Consider the following 22121-nt stretch of genomic DNA (forward strand, 5'->3'; position numbering starts at 1 on the left):
TTGATCTTATTGGCCTGGTGAACCAGTTTGGTTATGCTTTTATATTTGACCATTGTGGCCAGGTGAACCAGTCTCGTGATTCCTTCAAATTTGATCTTAGTGGCCAGGTGAACCAGTCTGATGATGCTTTTATATTTGACCCTAGCCTGTAGCCTGGTGAACTAGTCTTGTGATGCTTTTATATTTGGCCTTAGTGGCCAGGTGAACTTTTGTCTGACGATGCAGTTTTATATTTGACCTTTGGGGCCTGTGAGCCCCATGCAGGTGAACCAGTCTGGTGATTCCTTCACATTTGACCTTAGTGAACAGGTGAACCAGTCTGTGATGATGGCTTTATATTTGACCCTAGTGGCCTGGTGAACTAGTCTTGTGATGCTTTTTATTTGTTTGTGATGCTTTTATATTTGACCTTAGTGGCCAGGTGACACCAGTCTGACGATGCTTTTATATTTGACCTTTGTGGCCTGGTGAACCAGTCTGGTGATTCCTTCACATTTGACCTTAGTGATCAGGTGAACCAATCTGATGTTATCTTTACATTTGACTAACTGGAGTTAAATTTCCAATCAATATTGAAGATGTGACTATACCAGCCTGCATGCTGATGTGTGTACATGTAATTATGGGTTCCTCCCACTTAAATATTCATCTAGCACTTTTACCAAATACAAAATTAATTACCCCTATCAGAAACAATACCAATTTTAATCATCAACCATTCACAGAAGTGCTGTGCTGAGCCCGTATCTGTGGATCATTTAGGTGTTTATCATTCACATAAGCTGATAAAATGCAAATATTTTGTTTTCTATCATTTCATGGTTTTCTTGGGATTGATTATTCTTTCAATCTTTGACATGAAATTAAAAACAAATTTTGCCATTAAATTATGGATAGGATTTAGATTTTTACTAAAAACAATAAGGTGAGTGATATTTGAGCAGAATGACAACACTACAATTAATTACACTATACAGGTTTTTTTGTTTTTTTACCTGAAAATTTTAAAACAGGGACGTGGTGATGTCCATGATTCTGTAACATTAAGCACAACTCATGAGTGAATCCAGCAGAACCAAACAGCTACAGCATCTGGATGTCTGAAATTGCCTTTATTTTGACTTCCACTTCCCTTTCCTCTCAATCAAAATGAACATTGATTAGAACCATAATTCTAGGTAATGTATTATGTTAACACTACAGATAAATCTGCCATAAGAAATAACAAGTCCAGAAGGATTCTATGTCGACATCCACTAGTCACAGAAATATTACAATATGTACATGTTTCTGCCAATGACATACATGTACAGTAAAACCTCAACAATCTGGTCGCTGATGATAGGGAATAGGGAAAAATCACAATCAAAATGGTAATATTGGGGAACAATGTTTGCTTATTAACCAGGTAGATGGAAATGGGCAGTCTAAAAAGTTAGCAGATGGTATGATATGGGGACGCAAGTGTTCCGATTAATGAGAGTCATCCTCCATACTACAGGGGTTACTATCACTATTGTTACATCCATCGCTGGAACATCAGAGCAAAATTGAAGGGAACATAAGACACATATAATTTGGTCCTTTGATGTACATCAAAAGAATTGAATGGTGAACTGTGGTTGACTGGGATATTTTGGCTGATTTGGTGTTTGGCATGAAAGCGACAAAATTTTACACACCAAAATTTGGCTACGTATTTATTTGTTTGTATATAACTATTGATATATCTACATGTCATTTATTAGGTATGTGAACACATAGTCTTGGTTAAATTACTCGATCACATTCAGGTATGTGCTGTCAACCTGAAAAAGACGTTACCTGTGCAAGTCTTTCTTTTGTGCAAACATGTACATAACTAGATGTGTAACCCTACAGAGGTAGGCAGGCTAGTAGCCTTGCTTAAGCCCCAATGATATTATTGGTATAGACGATTGTAACCCTATAGAGATAGACAGGCTAGTAGCCCTGCTTAAGTCCCCATGAATATCATTAATAGATATGATATTTGAATATTCCCGCTAGGTAAACAGGAAGTGGGGTACCTGTTGAACCTTGACAGAAGTTGTTATGTTAGCCGTGTATAATTGTGGATCGCGGGGCTGAGTTAAATTATAGTGTATTTTATAAGAGTACAAGTATTAGTTATTTAATAACAACCATGTATATATTTATTAGGCTGTGTTTAATTTCATAGTGCATTATTGTGGTGTATATAGTGTTGCTTAGACCTAGTATTGATGTGTAGTATATTTAAAGGTCAGTAACGCTGGATTGTTTACTCATGTTTGCAGCCAGAATTAGGTTGTTGTTTTGGCATGGCCAAACTGGGTGACCGAAATATCAGTAAATTGTTACGGCACCTACTTTGTAGCGACTACGTGGGATGTTCTGGAAAGCATGGCAGGACATCGCACGGTCTATGCACGTGTTAAACTAGGTGACCAACTTATTAATTAATTGTTACCAAATAGGTATGGGTATGGTAGGGACTACGTGGAATGTTCTGGAAGGAATGACAGGACATCGCGTAGTCCACACACCTGTTTAACTGCGCAGTATAGTTTGGGCAAAATGTGCATATTACAGGCGGTTCTGTCCAGCCTCAACCAAGTCCAGTCAGAAAATCAAAACATTTCTATTTTGTTAAGCCTGCATCAGGCGCCGGTAATGCTGTATTCTGAATTAAAATTAGTAAATTTTGACAGTTTATGATGAGCTGGGTAACCTTTGGGCCAAGCATTGTCCCAACGGCACGTGTACCAGTCACGTACCCAATCATTATAAATAGAGGGCCGCAATAGGCCCCAGTCAGACTGAAATTAGACGGACATCAGACGGGAAAAAGACTGAGACTGGGTACTTCCGCCTCACATACACCTACGTCACCGCCTCCTCTAGGGCCACCTTTGAGAGAGAGAGAAAGTGAGAACTCTTGTCTACACTTTGAATAAAAGCCGTCAACAAGCTTCTACCCTACTCCTTGTCGTCATTTCGACCAACACAGCCATCCATAGGGCGACAGATGTGTGAACTATTAATCATAATATAATCACTTTTATTGAAGACCAATATTTCAAAAGGTTGTCTTTATATCAATAAGGCTTCAAAACTAATCACGTCAGTTTTCATTGTTGCAGGATCTATGTGTAAAGACAAAGTAATTCTTCTTTTTTTTTCTTTTGATCAAATCAAGTTATGCACCAAAATCTATATGGTATAAGGAATGCCAAATTTTCCCGATTTCAAAATATCCCAATACAGTACAATGTGACTACCAAATAGTCAATAGACCTTAAGTACAAGTTATATTTGTTAGGCTAAGCTAAGTAATCAAGTAAAACACTGTATTAAAATACATTTTATTCCACGATATAGTTACAACTTTAATTTCCATGAGGCATTTAAAACCACAGTACATGAAATAAAATGTTGTGTAAACAACCAATGTTCTGTACATAGCACAAGACAGTGGTAACAAGCACTAAATGCATAACAGTTAGTATAACATGATTGGCAATATAACACGATCTGAACTTTTATGTGGCATATATATTACAAGTCTTCTAATGAGATCTGAGCAATGGCAACAGAGGGAGATAACCCATCCCGACCAGCAGTTACAAATACCATGCTGTGGTTACGTACAAAATGACACACCAGTACATTCACATACTGTAAGTACACCAGTCAACCTCTGTAAACATGAACTTGGTGGAATTATTCCCCCCAGTACTGTGTTCTTAAAGTAAAAGTAAAAAATTTGTGAGGGTCGACAATACAGGAGAGCATACAACATCTTTAAGTTAGTTCAATGTAACAAAGCAGGTAGTTTAGCATACACAGATGGAGTCGCTTTAATGTTTCTACCCCCTTTTTCCTATAGTATTTTGATATATGCCCCTCCCCCACTCCATTTATATATTATATTTTGATATAAGTCTGTATATTATTTCATACTGGCATGTTGTTAAGTTAATCATGAAAGGCATTTACATGGTCCCCTTCCATTCTTTGAATATTACACCAGCCTTCCTTAGAGTCTCAGGATCCTGAAATAAAACATAACAGAGTGTTAAACAAAATATAACATATCAGTTACCTCCATGGTTCTGTAGAAGTGCCAAAATATAAATTAGATAAAACAGAAATATCTAAAAGATATATTTTATGTTCCTACATATTCTGTTGTTGCATATTACAGTTATCTGCCCTTGTGAGAAGGTATTAATTGTGATGTCATGTGATTATAAGCGTAATGTCATATTTTTCAAAGAAAATTTTGAGAATTGCACTCACAAAATAATGACCTAACAATCGATACCCACCCACAAGGGAAGTAACTCTGTAATATGCAAAGACAGAATATGTAGCAGTGGGACATTTGATCTGAGGATGGGACGAAGCAGACATAGGTACCACTACAAGCCCCCTATGATGGGATATTTTACAATCCCATCTCCTAGAAATGTTCCCATTCAAATTAAAATTCCAATATGTGATTACCACTAAAAAGTTGTTTGAAGAAAAGTGATCAGTAGACAGAAGATAAATTGCATCAGCTAACAATAATCCTTAAAAACAAATCAGGAATGATGAATTCTTTGTCATGAAATATACACCATTCTGTATCAGAATGGTTAGGCGAACAAACCTCTACAGCAAAGAGCACTTATTATAGTGAAAAATATAATGTTAATATGAACTCTCAAAGCAAACAAGATCAGTTGGTGTTACAATTTACTGTGTACATTTAAGCATTGAACATTATTTAATTGGCATTCATAGTCCATATGAATTGAACAGAGGCAAATTCTATGAAGCTAGCACACTTCATGTTGAATTTGCCTTTGTTCAGTCGGCATTCTTATGGGCTATGAATGCCACCTGAAAGACGTTCAATGCATATAATTTAAATTTGGTTACAATTTTATGATGAAATTCCAAGGGATTTCACATCTATAATGGATAAATCTTTCGGTATCGTCAAGGATGGAACAGCCATTTGAACAGCCATTTTCCATGATTGCTGGCACGACAATTGTGACACTACCATGATAATGACGTCAAGCGGCTGTAGTTCATAGTCTATATGAATGAAAACTGCACTTGGTAAGGTTACATAGTGGGACTACAGTGAGAATGCAAATATACCTTGATAAAGCAGAATCTCATGAAGTTTTCACCAAGCTTTTTATGTCCCTTGGAATAGAATGCTGATGGAGGAATTGCCGTCAATTTCTACAATGTAAGGTTTATAACTTATAATAAAGGTTGGAAATAGAAGGCTGATGGAAAAATTACTGTCAATTTCTACAATACAATTGTATAAACTTTTGGCATAAATTCATGCAACTAAAAGCAATGGACCAATTGCTATAACCATTCCTATGGGCATAACCAATCACCATTGCTATAAACTAACTTATTTTACGCATGTGATTAATTTTTAAGTATTTTGCAAGCGATAAGAAATCAGGAAAATAAATTCAAATACAGGTAAACTATATAAGTCTAGATCATAAAATTAAATTGGCATGGAATACGAAGTCTTTCTGCGTGAGATAAAGAAATGAAGTCACAGCAAAAGTAAGATACTGGTACAGTAAATGTTTCATTGGTTAACTGCCTAGGTACATGACCAACTTATAATCTAATTTTATGTCTGTTTGCCTCAGAGCATTCTTTTTTCTTTTATTTTCTAATGAATCTGATTCGTCCTCTCATTGGTATCTTAATTCCTCAAATCTCTCAAAGGACATAAAATATATCTTTCCCATGTATGAAGTATTATCTTGGAAAAATTTCAGTAAGTTAAACTAAAAGTTTCAGACAGTGACTTAAAATGTTCCTGACCTAATTGGTAAGATGACTTATGGAATTTGTTTTTAATCAATCATTTTGGTACTGCATGTTTTTATGTTATTACTTAGGTTACATGTTAAGGTATTCAAACCTACCTTTGTTGCTGTCATCCATTTAACAAACTTGTAATCGTATGGCTCATCAGCACCATCATCTGGTACTTGAATTTCTGAAACACAAAAGTTACACAATTTAAAACAGAAAACCAAGTGTCAAATACTCAATAAATAAGCATAAATTTAGATTCTGTCCATCTATGTATCTTGTGTTTATTTGGATATGATTGTATGGGCCAATACATATTACAAATCATTGTGACTTTGCTGGTGGAAATCCAGAGTACCTGTAGAAAAACCACCCACCTATTGATCAGTATGATACAACTGGGATTAGAATTAGAAATCCAGAGGTGGAGGAATAATGGTAATATGTCAGAATACCTTAACCATTCGGCCAATGTAACACTTCTCTTCTAATGTTTATGATTATTACACTGTATAGTTTTACATTGCCAATGTCCCTCAAACATTTCTCTCTAAGTTAACCATTGGGAATGTAGTTGTAAGAATAGCTGTTCATTAATGAGTGTTCCTCAACATGACTTACTTTGTTTAAGTTTGGAGAGGTCAGCCATGAGGAAGTATCCACCTTCCGGTACCGTAACGTCCATACCAATGTCCTGTAACATGGCCACTAGTTGGTCACGCTTGGGTTGAGTTTCCTTGGCCAGAGAGTAAAGATAACAGTTGTCTAGTTGGTTCTTATTTTTCAGATCCAGCTCGTACTCCAGACCAGCGGCCACTGCCTCCTGTTACAAGGGAGAAAACAGTGCCATAATATGTCAAGAAACCAATACTGTATCACATGAATTTTTTGTTGTAAAAAATTTTCTTTCATGGTTGCTCTCAAGCTATGAAAAGAAATTTAGAAATTCTTTTATACATTGCTGTAAGCATCATTACGAAGACTAACCCTAAGTATTTCTTACCCAGAAATTGATTTTAAATCCCCTAACCATGAATGAAAGTATCCTGTATACAATGTCTCTAATAACCAGTACTCTGTTATTGACTACTGAGGTGGTGGGGATATCACATGTTTTGTTGTACATCCTATCAACATTAAGGGGTTGGGGTTATTTTGTTGAAAGAAAATACATTGTACACAATGTACCCACAAATACTTCATGTTATACAGTACCTGTGTGTCACCTTTAACAAGAGGGCTACCTGTATGTCTGTATGTGCTTGTAACGAGACAATTACCTGTATAGGTGTTGGGCTGGTATAAATACAGTTCTGGTGAAGGATCTGCATTGGTTGAATGAGTGATTGTGGTCCTATGGCCCAGCCTAGCTTCCATCCTGTACAGCTAAACGTCTTTCCTCCACTGCCAATAGTAACAGTTCTCTCCCACATTCCTGGCAGGGATGCTAAAGCAGAACAAAGGTTATTAGGTTTTCACAAATAGTAACAATTCTCTCCCACATTCCTGGCAGGATGCTAAAGGAAAAACACACAGGTGAACTTTAATTCTATACAAGAATTACATGTTATTATAAGTATCGCCCGTACCGCATTGTTGATTTATTACATAACTATAATGGAATATTTAAAGACTTCTGAGAAAAAGAGCAAAAAAATAAAGTTAAACATCAAAAAGTTTCACAGCCTATGAATCCCACACCCTGAAATCAATCCTGCAATAAATGAGGTGGTTGAGGTAATAATGATATCCCTAAGCTGTTTTTTAAGTTTGGTTAGGATTGGATTTATAGTTTTTGAGAAACAAAGCTAAACGCAAAACTTTAAAGTCAAGTCTTTAATAGTCTTCAATAGTTTAGCATCCTTAAGTTTCACAGCTATGCATCCCACAGCCTGAAATGAATCCTGCAATTATTCGGTGTGTTGATGTGATAACGACGTCCTTCAGCTATGTTTAAAGTATGGTTAAGATTTGACTTAAACTTTTTGAGAAACATAGCTAAATGCAAAACTTTAGAGTGAAATGTTGATGACAATGCCGCTGCCGGAAAAACAACACCATAGTATCACCGTTGCGAGTGATACAAAAACTGTAAAATGAATTCTATTGATAGATCATACCATAAGAAAAACAGATATCACAGATTATTTGAGTGAAATGTAGCTCATTGATGTGTTTACACATCTCCTATCAACAGCTTTGCTTACTTAAGCTGGGACAATGTTACATAAACTCAGGACATCTTCTACGGACTAGTTGCATAATGCTCTTAAATTGTTTTACCATTGTCAACAAACTTTTGTAGACAATTATTGGCAACAGACTTTTGCAGACAACAAGCCGTCGCTGAAACACATCATGATAAAGAAATGTGTAGCAGTTGAAAGAATTGTTGGTAAATAAAATGATATAATCTGTGCTAAGATAGAGACTGGACTGACTGATAGGTATACATATATACTCACCAATCTTTACATGTTTACAGTTGTCATAGGTGAGCCATTCGTACACCTCATCAGCTATACATATAACATCATGTTTTATACAAAGGTCGGCAATCACCTGGAGCTCATCCTCCTTGAAAACCTACACAAAAGATAAAGATCATTATTCATCAAATCACTAAACTTTACAATGTAGGGTTACTCTAATAAGATAAAGGTTACCGTGAGGTCATCGCAAGGTAAACTGACTTATATTTAAATACAGTTCACCATAAGGCCAACACCAACTAAATTACGGTAAAACTTCACATTATAGGCTGACCATTTACTGGTGGCTTTTGTTACTGCTACTGATAGTATTTATCTTAATACAAGCACCTCGTAGTTGACACTTACCTTGCCGATTGGGTTGTTTGGGTTGTTGATGATGATGGCCTTTGTTTTACTGTTGAATGCCTTGGCCAGTTCTTCAGGATCAAGTTTCCAGTCTGCACTGGACATGGCACCAGTTTTTGTCTAAAATACACAAGTATTGGACATCATATCCAAATTGCTGTTATCTATATATACACTAGCCTGTGTTAGAGATATACAAACATTGACATCACCATCTGTTTACAGATACTACTTACTGGTCTAATGGGTACAAATACAGGTGTCGCTCCAGCTACCATAGACATCGGTTCATAACAGTCAAAGTAGGGTTCAACGATGATAACCTGTAGATAATGATTATACATTAACCATTTAGTTAAACACAAAAATCTTGTTGGATAAATAACTTTTCTATACTTTTTGTAGGTAGAAATAAGACATTTTGCTCATAAACACATGACTTACTCATAATATGGACAGATATATGTAAATAGAGAAAGTCACTGTGTTAGTATCATATTGGTAGTACTCACCTCATCCCCTGGGTTCACCAAACCTTGGACAGCACAGAAGAGCACACCATACGCTCCTACACAGACAGTGATGTCTGTCAATGGGTTAATCTCGTGTTTCATGATTGGGCCGTACAGCTTAGACAGAACATTAACCAGTCGTGGGTGACCCTATTACATAAAATTACAGACGGTTAGATACAACACATTTCCTGTAGTCTTTTAAAACATAACATAGAAAATAAAAAACTATTTAAGCTATGAAGAGAGCCCCCATATTACTTTTAAAATACTCCACTTATGTACTGTGTTTGTATACCTAATATGTTACTACAGGCATACATTGCATGCTTCAAACAATTGCATTTACACAGGAAACGATTGTCACTCAGCCATTACCTATCTGTGTGGTGGTACTTTTTATACATCAATGATTTATTCTTATTAGGGCTCATCAGCAGTGACACTCTACTATCCATTTTTGGACACCTCAATAATATATACTTTCCGATTATGTTCACTCATGAACCAAAGTCTACATAACACATTACTACATCCTTTTCCCAGAAACCTTCCATCCTTATAAAATTGTGTCTAAAATAAGTAACTGTATCGCAGTACTGAAACTTTTCATTCACGATATTTTTGACAATTATTTCACAATTATTTATAAGTATGTTATTACTATGCTGTTAGTTTATATACTTACATAACTACGGGCATACTGTTTGTATACTTACATAACTACGGGCATACTGTTTGTATACTTACATAACTACGGGCATACTGTTTGTATACTTACATAACTACGGGCATACTGTTTGTATACTTACATAACTACGGGCATACTGTTTGTATACTTACATAACTACGGGCATACTGTTTGTAAACTTACATAACTACGGGCATACTGTTTGTATACTTACATAACTACGGGCATACTGTTTGTATACTTACATAACTACGGGCATACTGTTTGTATACTTACATAACTAAGGGCATACTGTTTGTATACTTACATAACTACGGGCATACTGTTTGTATACTTACATAACTAGGGGCATACTGTTTGTATACTTACATAACTACGGGCATACTGTGCTAGTAAGGCATCTTCTGAGTTAACAGCTTTGACCATCTCATCAATAACATGTTGTGGAGGTTTGAAATCGGGAAATCCCTGTAAAACATCAATTTTACCAGTACACTGTCTATGGTGGAGACTACCTTCTTTATATCGTGCTTTTGTTTTATGTGTAAAGTTGATATGTAAAAAGGTGAAAATGCTGTAGTTGTAACACATGACTTTTATTACATCTGGCTGGAGTTCATTCAACTTAAGATAATTTATGAAAAGGCCAAGACCATGTGAGTTTACAAAGGATATCAGCTCACAAGACATTATTTTGAATGTACATGTTGTAGTACGATTCATTTACCTCACTCGACCCAATAAGTGTTCCCTCTCCTTTTCAAGGCTACAAGTGTATACTTCCATGGACCTAGAATTTCAGTCTTTACTAAATGCAAACTAATAATATGCATACAAAGTTTTTTTAATGCATTTCTTTTGCATATTGATTTGTAGCTTTCTGCAATAATCTTAGTATTAAAAGGTCTTAATCTGGTCCCATAAATCATCCTCTCAACATTCTTATTTTTTATAAAAAAGTGCCCCTTGCACTAACTGCCAAATACAGTACTGAACCCAAAAATGATGAGTATTCTTACCTGACCAAGATTCAATGCCTGATGTTCTTTGGCTAACTTTCCAAACTCAACCCTGTCAATGCAACCAGCAGTCAATTTCATCATACGTACATAATAAAACACAAACAAGAGGCCAAGAGGGCCTGTATCGCTCACCTGGTTTGTAATGTCAAGTCATGTTCTGAATACAGGTTCATTGTTTCTTTTCTGAAGGAATTTGAATATTTAACTCTTATTTCCTTTTTGGGCCCCGCCCCTCCTGCCCCCGGGGGGTCAGAGCCAAAATTTATACAAGTTCTGTTCCCCTTCCCCAAGGATATTTGTGGCCAAATTTGGTTACAATCCATGCAGAACTCTAGGACAAGTAGCGATTTATAGGATTTACCTCTATTTCCCCTATTGGGCCCTGCCCCTCCTGCCCACAGGGGGTCAGAGCCAAAATTTATACAAGCTCTTTCCCCCTTCCCCCAAGGATGTTTGTGGCCAAATTTGGTTACAATCCATGCAGAACTCTAGGACAAGTAGCGATTTATAGGATTTACCTCTATTTCCCCTATTGGGCCCCGCCCCTCCTGCCCCCGGGGGGTCAGAGCCAAAACTTATACAAGTTCTTTCCCCCTTCCCCCAAGGATGTTTGTGGCCAAATTTGGTTACAATCCATGCAGAACTCTAGGACAAGTAGCGATTTATAGGATTTACCTCTATTTCCCCTATTGGGCCCCGCCCCTCCTGCCCCCAGGGGGTCAGAGCCAAAATTTATACAAGCTCTTTCCCCCTTCCCCCAAGGATGTTTGTGGCCAAATTTGGTTACAATCCATGCAGAACTCCAGGACAAGTAGCGATTTATAGGATTTACCTCTATTTCCCCTATTGGGCCCCGCCCCTCCTGCCCCTGGGGGTCAGAGCCAAAATTTATACAAGTTCTTTCCCCCTCCCCTAAGATGTTTGTGGCCAAATTTGGTTACAATCCATGCAGAACTTAGACAAGTAGCGATTTATAGGATTTACCACTATTTCCCCTATTGGGCCCTGCCCCTCCTGCCCCCAGGGGGTCAGAGCCAAAATTTATACAAGCTCTTTCCCCCTTCCCCCAAGGATGTTTGTGGCCAAATTTGGTTACATTCCATGCAGAACTCCAGGACAAGTAGCGATACATAGGATTTACCTCTATTTCCCCTATTGGGCCCCGCCTCTCCTGCCCCCGGGGGGTCAGAGCCAAAATTTATACAAGTTCCTTCCCCCTTCCCCCAAGGATGTTTGTGGCCAAATTTGGTTACAATCCATTCAGAACTCTAGGACAAGTAGCGTTTTATAGGATTTACCTTTATTTTCCCTATTGGGCCCCGCCCCTCCTGCCCCCGGGGGGTCAGAGCCAAAATTTATACAAGTTCTGTTCCCCTTCCCCCAAGGATGTTTGTGGCCAAATTTGGTTACAATCCATGCAGAACTCTATGACTAGTAGCGATTTAAAGGAAATGTTGACGGACGGACGGACGGACGGACGACGGACGACAGACACTGCGCCATGACATAAGCTCACCGGCCTTTCAGGCCAGGTGAGCTAATAAAAAACAAACAAGATAACCCAAATCTTGGCATGAATCAAACACAGATAGATGTAGCCTTTAGTTACTTTCTAGATTAATTTGATAAAATTTGGAAAGTTATTTTAAAAAGAAATCACCAAAAATATGGGTGTTACAAGATACCAAAACGACATGGGTATAGAACAGTGTTCTCCCTTAAGGATTTTGTCCTGCTGGTCCTATGGACCAGCTGACCCTAACAGCTGAAGTCCTGGCTAAAAGTTACAGGTCATTACAAAGTTACATTAAATTTTAATTCTTGCAGTTTATATGATTACTAGCAAATTAATAGTTTGAGTACTAGTTTCACTAACAAATTTTATCCGCATATCTGGATTACTATCGTAGACTTTCAACAAAGTTGATTGAAAACCAAAATATTACGAAAATTTGTTTTTCATACAGTTTGACCTTCAAGATTTCTACAATAATACAGACATTTTTGTTTTGTATATCCTTTATCTGGACCAAAAAGTTACCGGCCAAAGGACCAGCTACATGGAAAAAATTGTCTGCCCTACAAAAAAGTTGCCAGTCACAGGCAGACGGACAGGCGGGTTAATTTTGAACACTGGTAAAGAACAATTTACAGTCAAATAGTCCCACCTTCCGGTGATTATGATGTTACAAAAAGCACATCAACAGATGATGTCACAAGTACCAGTAGGTGGGACTAATTGACAAAATATTGTACTTTGCCCACGTCAATTTAAGATCTCGAAACCGTATTTTAGAGAAAGTTCATGTTTTTACTTTATCGTAATAAGGATTTGTAAAGATACATGTCTGTGTTGAGAAAGAACACAGATAACTGTGTTAACACAACCTCACCAGATATTCTTCTCTGTTCCATTCAGCCTGGTAGCCTGCCCTAGTTTTGAAGATGCCATGTTTCTCTGTAAGACACAGATAAATAAAACCTAAAATATATGTTAGAAATATTATTAGCAAGTTATTATACAGAAACGGTAGGTGTGAACCTTCAATAGCTAGCTCCTCTTGAAGCAGCCTGAAGTCTATGGTAACCTCACGATCAATCTAATAATGCCCAATACTGATTATTGTTAGTGAAGGAAACAAAGTTCAAATCCTGATTTCATATCAATGTTATGTCATCAGTAATATCCAAATTACATTTTACTGAAGATTTTGCTGCTGTTACCACAACATGGCCATGCATGTAACATACTGTTCCAACATCAATCAAAACTAATATGTTTTTCATCATTTACATTTAAAAAGATTGAATCAATGGGCTTTCTGATGTTGAATTTTACAATATATTACTTTTATTATTAACTCTCCACTATTATTTCCCTTGCTTTATTATTCACATCATATATATATTGTAAACTTTGAACATGTATTTGGAGAAAAAGATAGCATTGATTTAAAATAAACAGTTTAATAAACTAGCAAACTCTGGACACTGGAGTAAAAGAAAAGATAAAAGGAAATACCATACAAATAATTTTTAGAAGCTCAGAACAATCTGAAACCTTTGTACCTATAGTTGGACGAGTCCTAGCTAGCAATATGCAAAATTCATAAATAGGTGGTACATAAGTGTCTAACTATACAGTTAGTGCGAGTAAGTCACCATGTGGACTGAGGACACTGGAGCTGTAACCACACTTATGCTTGCAGACACATGCTTGCTACAAAGTACAAGCTCATAGACATGCAGACAAATGCTCAAGTAAACTAATTAAAATATTGGCTACAAGAAAAAGCAATGAACATAAACTTTGTGATTCGTATTTTGAAAACTTACAAGTAATTTTGTGCAAAAATACATGCTTAACGAAAGTGCAATCCCCAGATAATTTTGTGCAAAATAAAGGTTTCATGTAAAGTGATTGAACTAAAAGCACTGGAAGACAGAACTATCTTGAAAATGCCATTCATAATCAGATTCTACATGAAGCAAAATATGTGTACAATAGCTTTGATGGCTATAAAAACATGATATTATACACATGATTTTGATGCTGCAAGACGAAACAAAAATGTGAATTTTACATAGGTGCTGGAAGAAGAAGTTAATTAACTATAAAGGAAATTTTAAGAAACATAAAACACATGCTGCAAAATGAACAAAATACACAAAATACATGCTGCAAGAGCTAAAAACAAGGAAATAATACAAGGTAGGTAATAGGTATAAGGTATGAATGAAAGATTATGGCCATATATCTTACATCTAGCCGTGAAAAAGTTGTTGAAATACATGAGAACAGCAAGGCATTGTTCTAACAGTATGTCGTAAAGACAGTACAATGTTTTAGGAAGCCCAAGTGAATTATACATTGTGCATTGTGATAAGTTAATAGTCAATATTTTACCTCCCTTTGTTACATTTTGTGACATGTATTATATGACATAAGCACTGAATGCAGACAACACTGTACTTGCATTCTGTGATCTCTAAGATTTATTTTCTTCAATTTACTGTGTCAAGATAAACAATGACAAAAATTGCTGATTGACAACAGGTTTGAGTTCTTTCCCCTCTGTTATTTATATATAAAAGAGCGATAAAAGATACATATTAATGTATATATAACTGACTACTTAACCTTTGCCATCTGATTTATTTCCCTTTGTTTAGCTCTATGGTAGGAAGCTCGACAACTAACATCCTCAGTAACTCAGGCCATCTATAATTATTATACTCGATTCTCCAGGGGTGTAGAGATCGTAAGTGATCGGAACTTTATTAGAACTCCAGGAGTTCCGATCACTTACGATCTCTACACCCCTGGACTATCTTATAATAAAATTGGAGCCAACAGAACAGGTAATGTAGTTGTTTGATGTACATCAAAAGAGCCGTATAAGATATGTGACCGGAGCCCTGGTCGGATTGGGCAGGTCACGTTAGAATTGATGTTGTAGTAGATTGTCATGATGGGGGAATTAGCGGGGCACAATTAACACATAGTATATAATACGATTGTTTATTTGCAAGTGAGAGGTAAAATTACACATAATCCAATGATAACACACAATAGACACAAATATATATATACAGTTGAAGTCGTAGGGGAAAGTCAAGTCACCATGATGAGTTAGTCAATTAATGCTACGTATCCGTAATAAACTTCATATAAAATCCAGTAAGTAGAGGTAAAATCCAAATATAAGAATCTTTGACTCTTTACTCCTAACTAAACTCTCCAACTCACTCTAACTAACTAACTGATGTATCTCCTTAAATAAGAATCCTAAATCTACTCTAAATTATAGTGACAGGTGGCAATTGCCTTTTTACTCAAAGTTCTCAAAATAGAGTGACATGTATTTCTCAAAGCAAAAATAGGTGAGAAACAATTAACATGTCTATAAATATAAATCAAAGTACTGAAAGTACTAAATGGCTCGGTCTCGATGATAGGAGGAATATATTTCTAAGGTCAATACTACTGTAGTTTTGTACAATAAGAAATAAATTTGGCTGGTGTTCCTTCCAGTTTGGACTTTTGAGGATTCCTTGGACACCAAGGTTTGAAAAAATAAGAGACACATACTAAAATCTTGGAAGCCCATTCTAATATTTTCCTATGATGTTATATGTCAAATGATTTTATAACACCTTTAGCATTTTTTTTTCTTTGTTAATTTGAATGTTAATGAAAATATCCATTCTTAATGACTATTGTCATCAAATTCCTGGGGACCACAGTATCAGTTAACAAGTATTGTTTTGCAGCAGAGAAAGACAAGAGGCATTACTTTTCTATGCCAAAATGTCTTAAATATAGAATATGTCTGTCCTCTAGAAGACTTATCAATATCACCATGTGATTTTTGAATACATTGGTCATTGGTCTACTTTTTAACAAGTTTTGTAATTATTCTTTTGTAAAACAGCAAGTTGATTGATATACATTGTATCCGAACTTCAATTCAAACCGGATAACTTGTTAGCTCACCATAGACCATGAAATTGTTTGTACACTTTCTTAACTTCAGGATTGTTTAACAAAAATTACAAATGAATTTTTCTACATTTTTTATTTTCAAATCCCCATACCTCTGATGAGTATAATAAATCTGTCATTACAAGTTAATCAAATATTTTCAGTTTAAGATGAACAGGAAGAGATACATTCCTTTATTTCTTATAAATAGCAAACACCGATTTAATTGTTTGTTCAGCAGGTTTTTTCCCTTTCTTTAAAAACGCTACCATTAACATTATTTTCTGTACCTAGATATGTAAACAATTCTTATAAATCTAATTATGTATTCCATAACATCAACTGGTGTTGTTGTACCGATTTACGTCTTGAGAATATCACAATTTTTATCTTTCTGATATTCTGATATAAGTTCTAATTTCCGTGTTATGCAATATTGTTAAAATTCATGTAACATTTGTTGTAGACCATCAGATATTTCTGATATCATAACAGTATACATTCCAATATCATATACCGTAAAAACTGGTAAAATTTGCGCAGGTACGTTTCAGGGCTGAAAATGCTTAAAAAATTTACTATCAGTATATTTTGCGCATCAAAAAAATGGGGAAAAACAATGTCCAAGGAGTCCCAAAACCGATGTATGAAGGTGACAATTTCAATGCAAAATATTCCCCATAATGCTTGACAACTTGCACAAAAGGTGTTGTATTTAGAAGAAATAACATATGAAAACCGCATTGTGTTTGTTTTCTTTTATTGGCCACTGTAACCTGAAACTGAAATATCTAGCAGATGTCCAAAACATCGGCGGTCTGGTCCGCCGTACTCCGTGCACATGTCAATGTTTTGAGATATTACACATGAATAATAATCAGGAATATTTGAAAAGGGGTAGAATATTATTTACTTAAATTGGCACAATAAGTAATTAGTGTGTTTGAGATCATTAACAATCAACAGCAATCAGCTAGCGGATACGTAGTTTAGCTTGCAACAATCACAGTGTGCATAATTTGTGAAGATTTGTAAGACAAAATATTCTTTTCCACCAGGTAAGATTCTAAGTCCATAAAGGTAGATTGAAAATAGGAAGGAGATAAAATAACAGATAAATATTTGTAGCGGGATCAGACTGGGTTGATTATCGGTGATCAGGTAGCTCAGTCGGAAGAGCTACATTTTCTTCTCTCCTGTTACAGAATTGGCACCCAACTAAATAACCAACGGTTGTGGTGTTTGAAAGGGTTTCGTATGTATTCAAAAAGGAGGAGGAGTGTAGCGGGACTGGACTGGGTCGATTTTTCGATGACCAGGTAGTTCAGTCGGTAGAGCACTCAGCTAGTGTTCGGAGAGTCCCGGGATCGAATCCGGTCTTGCCGCTACATTTTCTGCTCTCCTGTTACATATGGTACCATACTATGCATTTAGATATTCAAGGTAAATCAACAATGTTTGCTGATCTTGCAGAATTGCCTTACAGAGTTATAATGAATGCAGTAAATGTATGTCTCATTGGTGTGACTGATTTTAAAGGCAGTTCATGTGGTGACCGAAAAAAAAGGTAAAATCAAAATATTTACTTTCAGAGTGATCAGGGAACATTGATAGTCAAGGCGGGGAAAACATAAGACGACCTGTGTTATACAAATTAATGTTTAATTGATTTTCATTAAATTGTCTCGAAGGTGATGATTAGTGTGTTATGAACGATAAGCTTAATATGTTTTTGACAAAAAATATAAACAGCTAATGTCATATTGTGTTTTTTAAATTTAAATAATCTTCTATTTATTCATTTTCATTTCAAGCATGTACATGTCAATAATATAAACAAATATCAGGTATATACTTAAATCATATTACAGTTAAATTCACAATAAGGAATTTAAAGATGATGATAGTAATTATTTTCGGATTGAAAATGATTACGATATTAAGCTTCCACAGTTGAAAATTACTTCTTTTTGTTCACACAATTCTTCTCCTAGACTGTTTCCAGTTGAAATGATACATGCATGCTGACATTCTGTAAAACATAAGGAAACAATAAATGTATTAACAGAGTAATTACTGAAAAGGCTTATATCATATAATTAAACATTTTAATCATAAATAGCAATACCAGCATAGAAGAAATATTATTGAAGATTAATTCCCGCTGTTCTTCAGTCCTCCTGTTCTTACATGTAAGAGTTTTGTCCTTCATAAATTGATTGTAATATATCAGTTGTTATATAATGTGCACAAAGAAGTATAAAATATACACACGTATGCATGGGTACAGTGGTAAATTAATAAGTTATACAGAAAATGATGGTGCTGATCATGAAAAGCGTAGTCTATTTTGTTGAGTAAAAAGTTAAAAAAAACTAACATTGTTCACACCCTAAGATGTAACCGCACTAAAAACAGTGATCATGTGGGCTTTTGTGCGATTGTATTTGTAAGGACTGTGCCAGATGGTAGAGATTAGTTCCGCTCGAGAGTGATCACACAATGCAAGTGAGAGTCGGGATATGTTTATGTAAGTTTTAAGTGCTAATCTCTGATGCTTGTTGGTAAAATATAAACTCAGGATAATTGCTAAACAATTTAACAGTTTTCTCTACATTTGTTACAGATTGAAACAGCTTTTAAAGTGCCGTTTTACGGAAGAATTATGAAAAAGAAATCGGCATTTTCGTCGATCTAGTAGTCCAAAAAATATCACTTCGAGTTATATGAACATTCCATATATGATTTATGTCATTCGGCCAAAAGTTTACTTCGTATTACCTAGTTTTAATGAAAATGCTGTATGTATATGATCAGAACGTCAAGCTCCTGTGGTGAAAATAACTAAAATGTTTTAAAAGTATTTAAAAGTATGGTTTAGTGGTAATCTCTGAACGTGCTTTAGTATATAGATATAATCTGATATTTATACATGTGCTTATGAAATTATCGATAATAATGGATGTGGTAAATATTCATACCTTATTAACTGCCGTTGTTTTTAAGATTGATCAGTAGACCAAGTTTGTCCAAAATTTTGTTAGAGTTGTCTTTCTTCCATTGTAGTTTTACGTCCATGTGCCATAACACAGCCGTGATAAATGCATCTCCATTTCGCCATGAAATGTATTTGCTCCGAGACAAATTTGATTCAAATTACAAAATTCATTATGGTATCAATTTTTGAAGTTCGAGGTGAATATATTGATTTAATTTTTTTTCCGTTGCGGGATAAATGTCACTAAGAGGGAGTAAAAACGTCTGGGGGGAACCAGTGTGGAGCGAAGCATTTTTTTTGGGACGAAACGCTCTTCATTCATGTAAAACGACGAAATGTCTAGATAACTTTGTAAACAATTCAGGTGAAAATTTCAAAACAGAAGATCTTTTGGATAGTGTATATAGTAAGGATATGAAAGCCGTAATATTTTTTTTACTATTCCTATTTCAACGTTTAAAGATATGCTTATTTCAGTAACTTTCATATTCAAAATTTGCTATTTAAAATTCCGGTAAAATCAAAGTTGTTTGAATACACCTGGCCGCTAGGGAGCGCTAGTATCTGCGAGCAATTTCTAAAGCCAATCATATTGAGGAAATTGACTGCAAAGAGAATTTTGCAAAACCACGATCACAATGGCGAGGTGACCCTCGCCAAAAAAGTAAAAGGTTTTAGATAATTGAAGGCTTAATCCTTTCCTGTTTGTCCCAGGAAGTAAGGGATTAACTCTGGCACCTTTAGCTAGGATATACTTGACAATAGATAATTAATTACAGGTAAAAAATGAAAATGCCTTACATATGACAGAAGTGGTCTAGATAATGATTTTATATTAATTTTCAATAAAATATATAGACTATTTGAATAAAGAGAAAAAATATGATACATTGTGCAAATTTAGTATTTGCACTGGTGAAAGATACACTGTGGTTGAGTTTGTGACTTTGATGTTGGGCTTCGCTCTCTCTGTAGTCTTCAAAGGAAATCTTTGCAGGCCTGTGATTAGTTCAGACATTTTGAGCTGCCTCCAATTTTACTATGAGATAGTCCAGGGTGTAGAGTTCGTAAGTGATCTGAACCCCTTGAAATATTGATACACTAACATAAATATCCACTTGGATATATAAAGCCTACCATCTCGGAGTCATGAATAATTTATGAGGCGTTTTTAATTTGTTCCATCACACACATGCACCGGATATTCAGAGAATTTGACCAATCACATTTCACTAAATGGACTTTACTTTAGATATGAATATTATGTTATATACATAGCCTGGATTACCAAAGATGGACAATTGATTGAGGCTATGAGCTGTCTGGAGGCCTATTTTTCATGCAAACATCTCTCATCTCGAATTAAAATTCATGTACATGTACTTATTCAGACCATTTGATTAGGTATACTTTCTACAACAAGAAAGTTTGTGGTCAAAAGTATTGACTTCAACATTAATAAACCTAACACCATATTCCCCCAATCTGCCAGTTAGTGCATACCTGACAACCAGACCAGCTCTCTGTACCCACATGCCACATCTAATCTAAATCTATATTACTGCTAAAACAGAAATACTTACATTAATGAAACAAGAGGCCCAGAGGGCCTGTATCGCTCACCTGGTTTGTAATGCCAAGTAATGTTCTGAGTACAGGTTCATTGTTTCTTTTCTGAAGGTATTTTATTATTAACCTCTAAGTCCCCTATTGGGCCCTACCCCTCCTGCCCCCCAGAGTTCTGTTCTCCTTCCCACAACTTGGCACAAGGATGTTTATGGCCAAATTTGGTCACAATCCAAGCAAAACTCTAAGACAAGTAGCGATTTATAGGATTTACCTCCATTTCCCCTATTGTGCCCCATCCTTTGTGGTCAAATTTGGTTACAATCCATGCAGAACTCTAGGACAAGTAGCGATTAATAGAATTTACCTCTATTTCCCCAATTGGGCCCCCCCCCTCCTGCCCCCGGAGGGTCAGAGCCAAAATTTATACAAGTTCTGTTCTCCTACCCCTAAGGATGTTTATGGCCAAATTTGGTTACAATCCATGTAGAACTCTAGGACAAGTACCGATTTATAGGATTTACCTATAATTCCCCTATTGGGCCCCGCCCATCCTGCCCCCGGGACCAGTGCATAAATTTATACAAACTCAGTTCTAATCTCCCAAGGATATTTCTGGCCAAATTTGGTTAATTCCATGCAGAACTCTATGACTAGTAGCGATTTACTTCTATTTCCCTATCAGGCCCCACCCGGTGACCCCTCCAGCCTCCGGGGGGCCAGAGCCAAAATTTATACAAGTTCTGTTTCCCTTCCCCCAAGGACGTTTGTGGCCAAATTTGGTGACAATCCATGTAGAACTCTATGACTAGTAGCGATTTTAAGGATTTTCCTCTAATTCCCCTATTAGGCCCCGCCCCTCCTGCCCCCGGGGGACCAGAGCCAAAATTTATACAAGTTCTGTTCCCCTTCCCCAAGGATGTTTATGGCTGAATTTGGTTACATTCCATTCAGAACTCTATGACCAGTAGCGATTTAAAGGATTTACCTCTATTTCCCCTATTGGGCCCCGCCCCTCCTACCCCTGGGGGATCAGAGCCAAAATTTATACAAGTTCTGTTTCCCTTCCCCCAAGGATGTTTATGGCTAATTTTGGTTACAATCCATGCAGAACTCTAGGACAAGTAGCGATTTAAAGAATTTACCTCTATTTC

The 22121-nt window shown here is 36.1% G+C and overlaps 1 protein-coding gene across 3 annotated transcripts in view; it reads right to left on the reverse strand.

The window, feature by feature from the left end:
- Positions 1 to 3351: 3351 nt before the first annotated feature.
- Positions 3352 to 22121, reverse strand: part of LOC138320886 (kynurenine aminotransferase-like) — a 28908-nt gene continuing 10138 nt past the window's right edge. For 2 of the 3 annotated variants that reach the window (XM_069264175.1, XM_069264172.1), the window contains exons 2-13: positions 13312 to 13376; positions 10916 to 10967; positions 10266 to 10364; positions 9206 to 9355; positions 8930 to 9016; positions 8694 to 8813; positions 8319 to 8439; positions 7134 to 7300; positions 6475 to 6676; positions 5964 to 6037; positions 5158 to 5244; positions 3352 to 4055 (exon numbers count right to left, since the gene is read on the reverse strand). In XM_069264175.1, coding sequence (XP_069120276.1) covers positions 3996 to 4055; positions 5158 to 5244; positions 5964 to 6037; positions 6475 to 6676; positions 7134 to 7300; positions 8319 to 8439; positions 8694 to 8813; positions 8930 to 9016; positions 9206 to 9355; positions 10266 to 10364; positions 10916 to 10967; positions 13312 to 13370 — 1278 coding nt within the window. In that variant the 5' untranslated portion in view covers positions 13371 to 13376 and the 3' untranslated portion in view covers positions 3352 to 3995. Of the gene's footprint in view, positions 4056 to 5157; positions 5245 to 5963; positions 6038 to 6474; positions 6677 to 7133; positions 7301 to 8318; positions 8440 to 8693; positions 8814 to 8929; positions 9017 to 9205; positions 9356 to 10265; positions 10365 to 10915; positions 10968 to 13311; positions 13377 to 15059; positions 15084 to 22121 lie in introns of those variants that run through there. The other variant, XM_069264174.1, reaches the window with a different exon arrangement.

The sequence above is a fragment of the Argopecten irradians genome, chromosome 4, assembly GCF_041381155.1.
Source record: "Argopecten irradians isolate NY chromosome 4, Ai_NY, whole genome shotgun sequence".
NCBI classification, from domain to species: domain Eukaryota; kingdom Metazoa; phylum Mollusca; class Bivalvia; order Pectinida; family Pectinidae; genus Argopecten; species Argopecten irradians.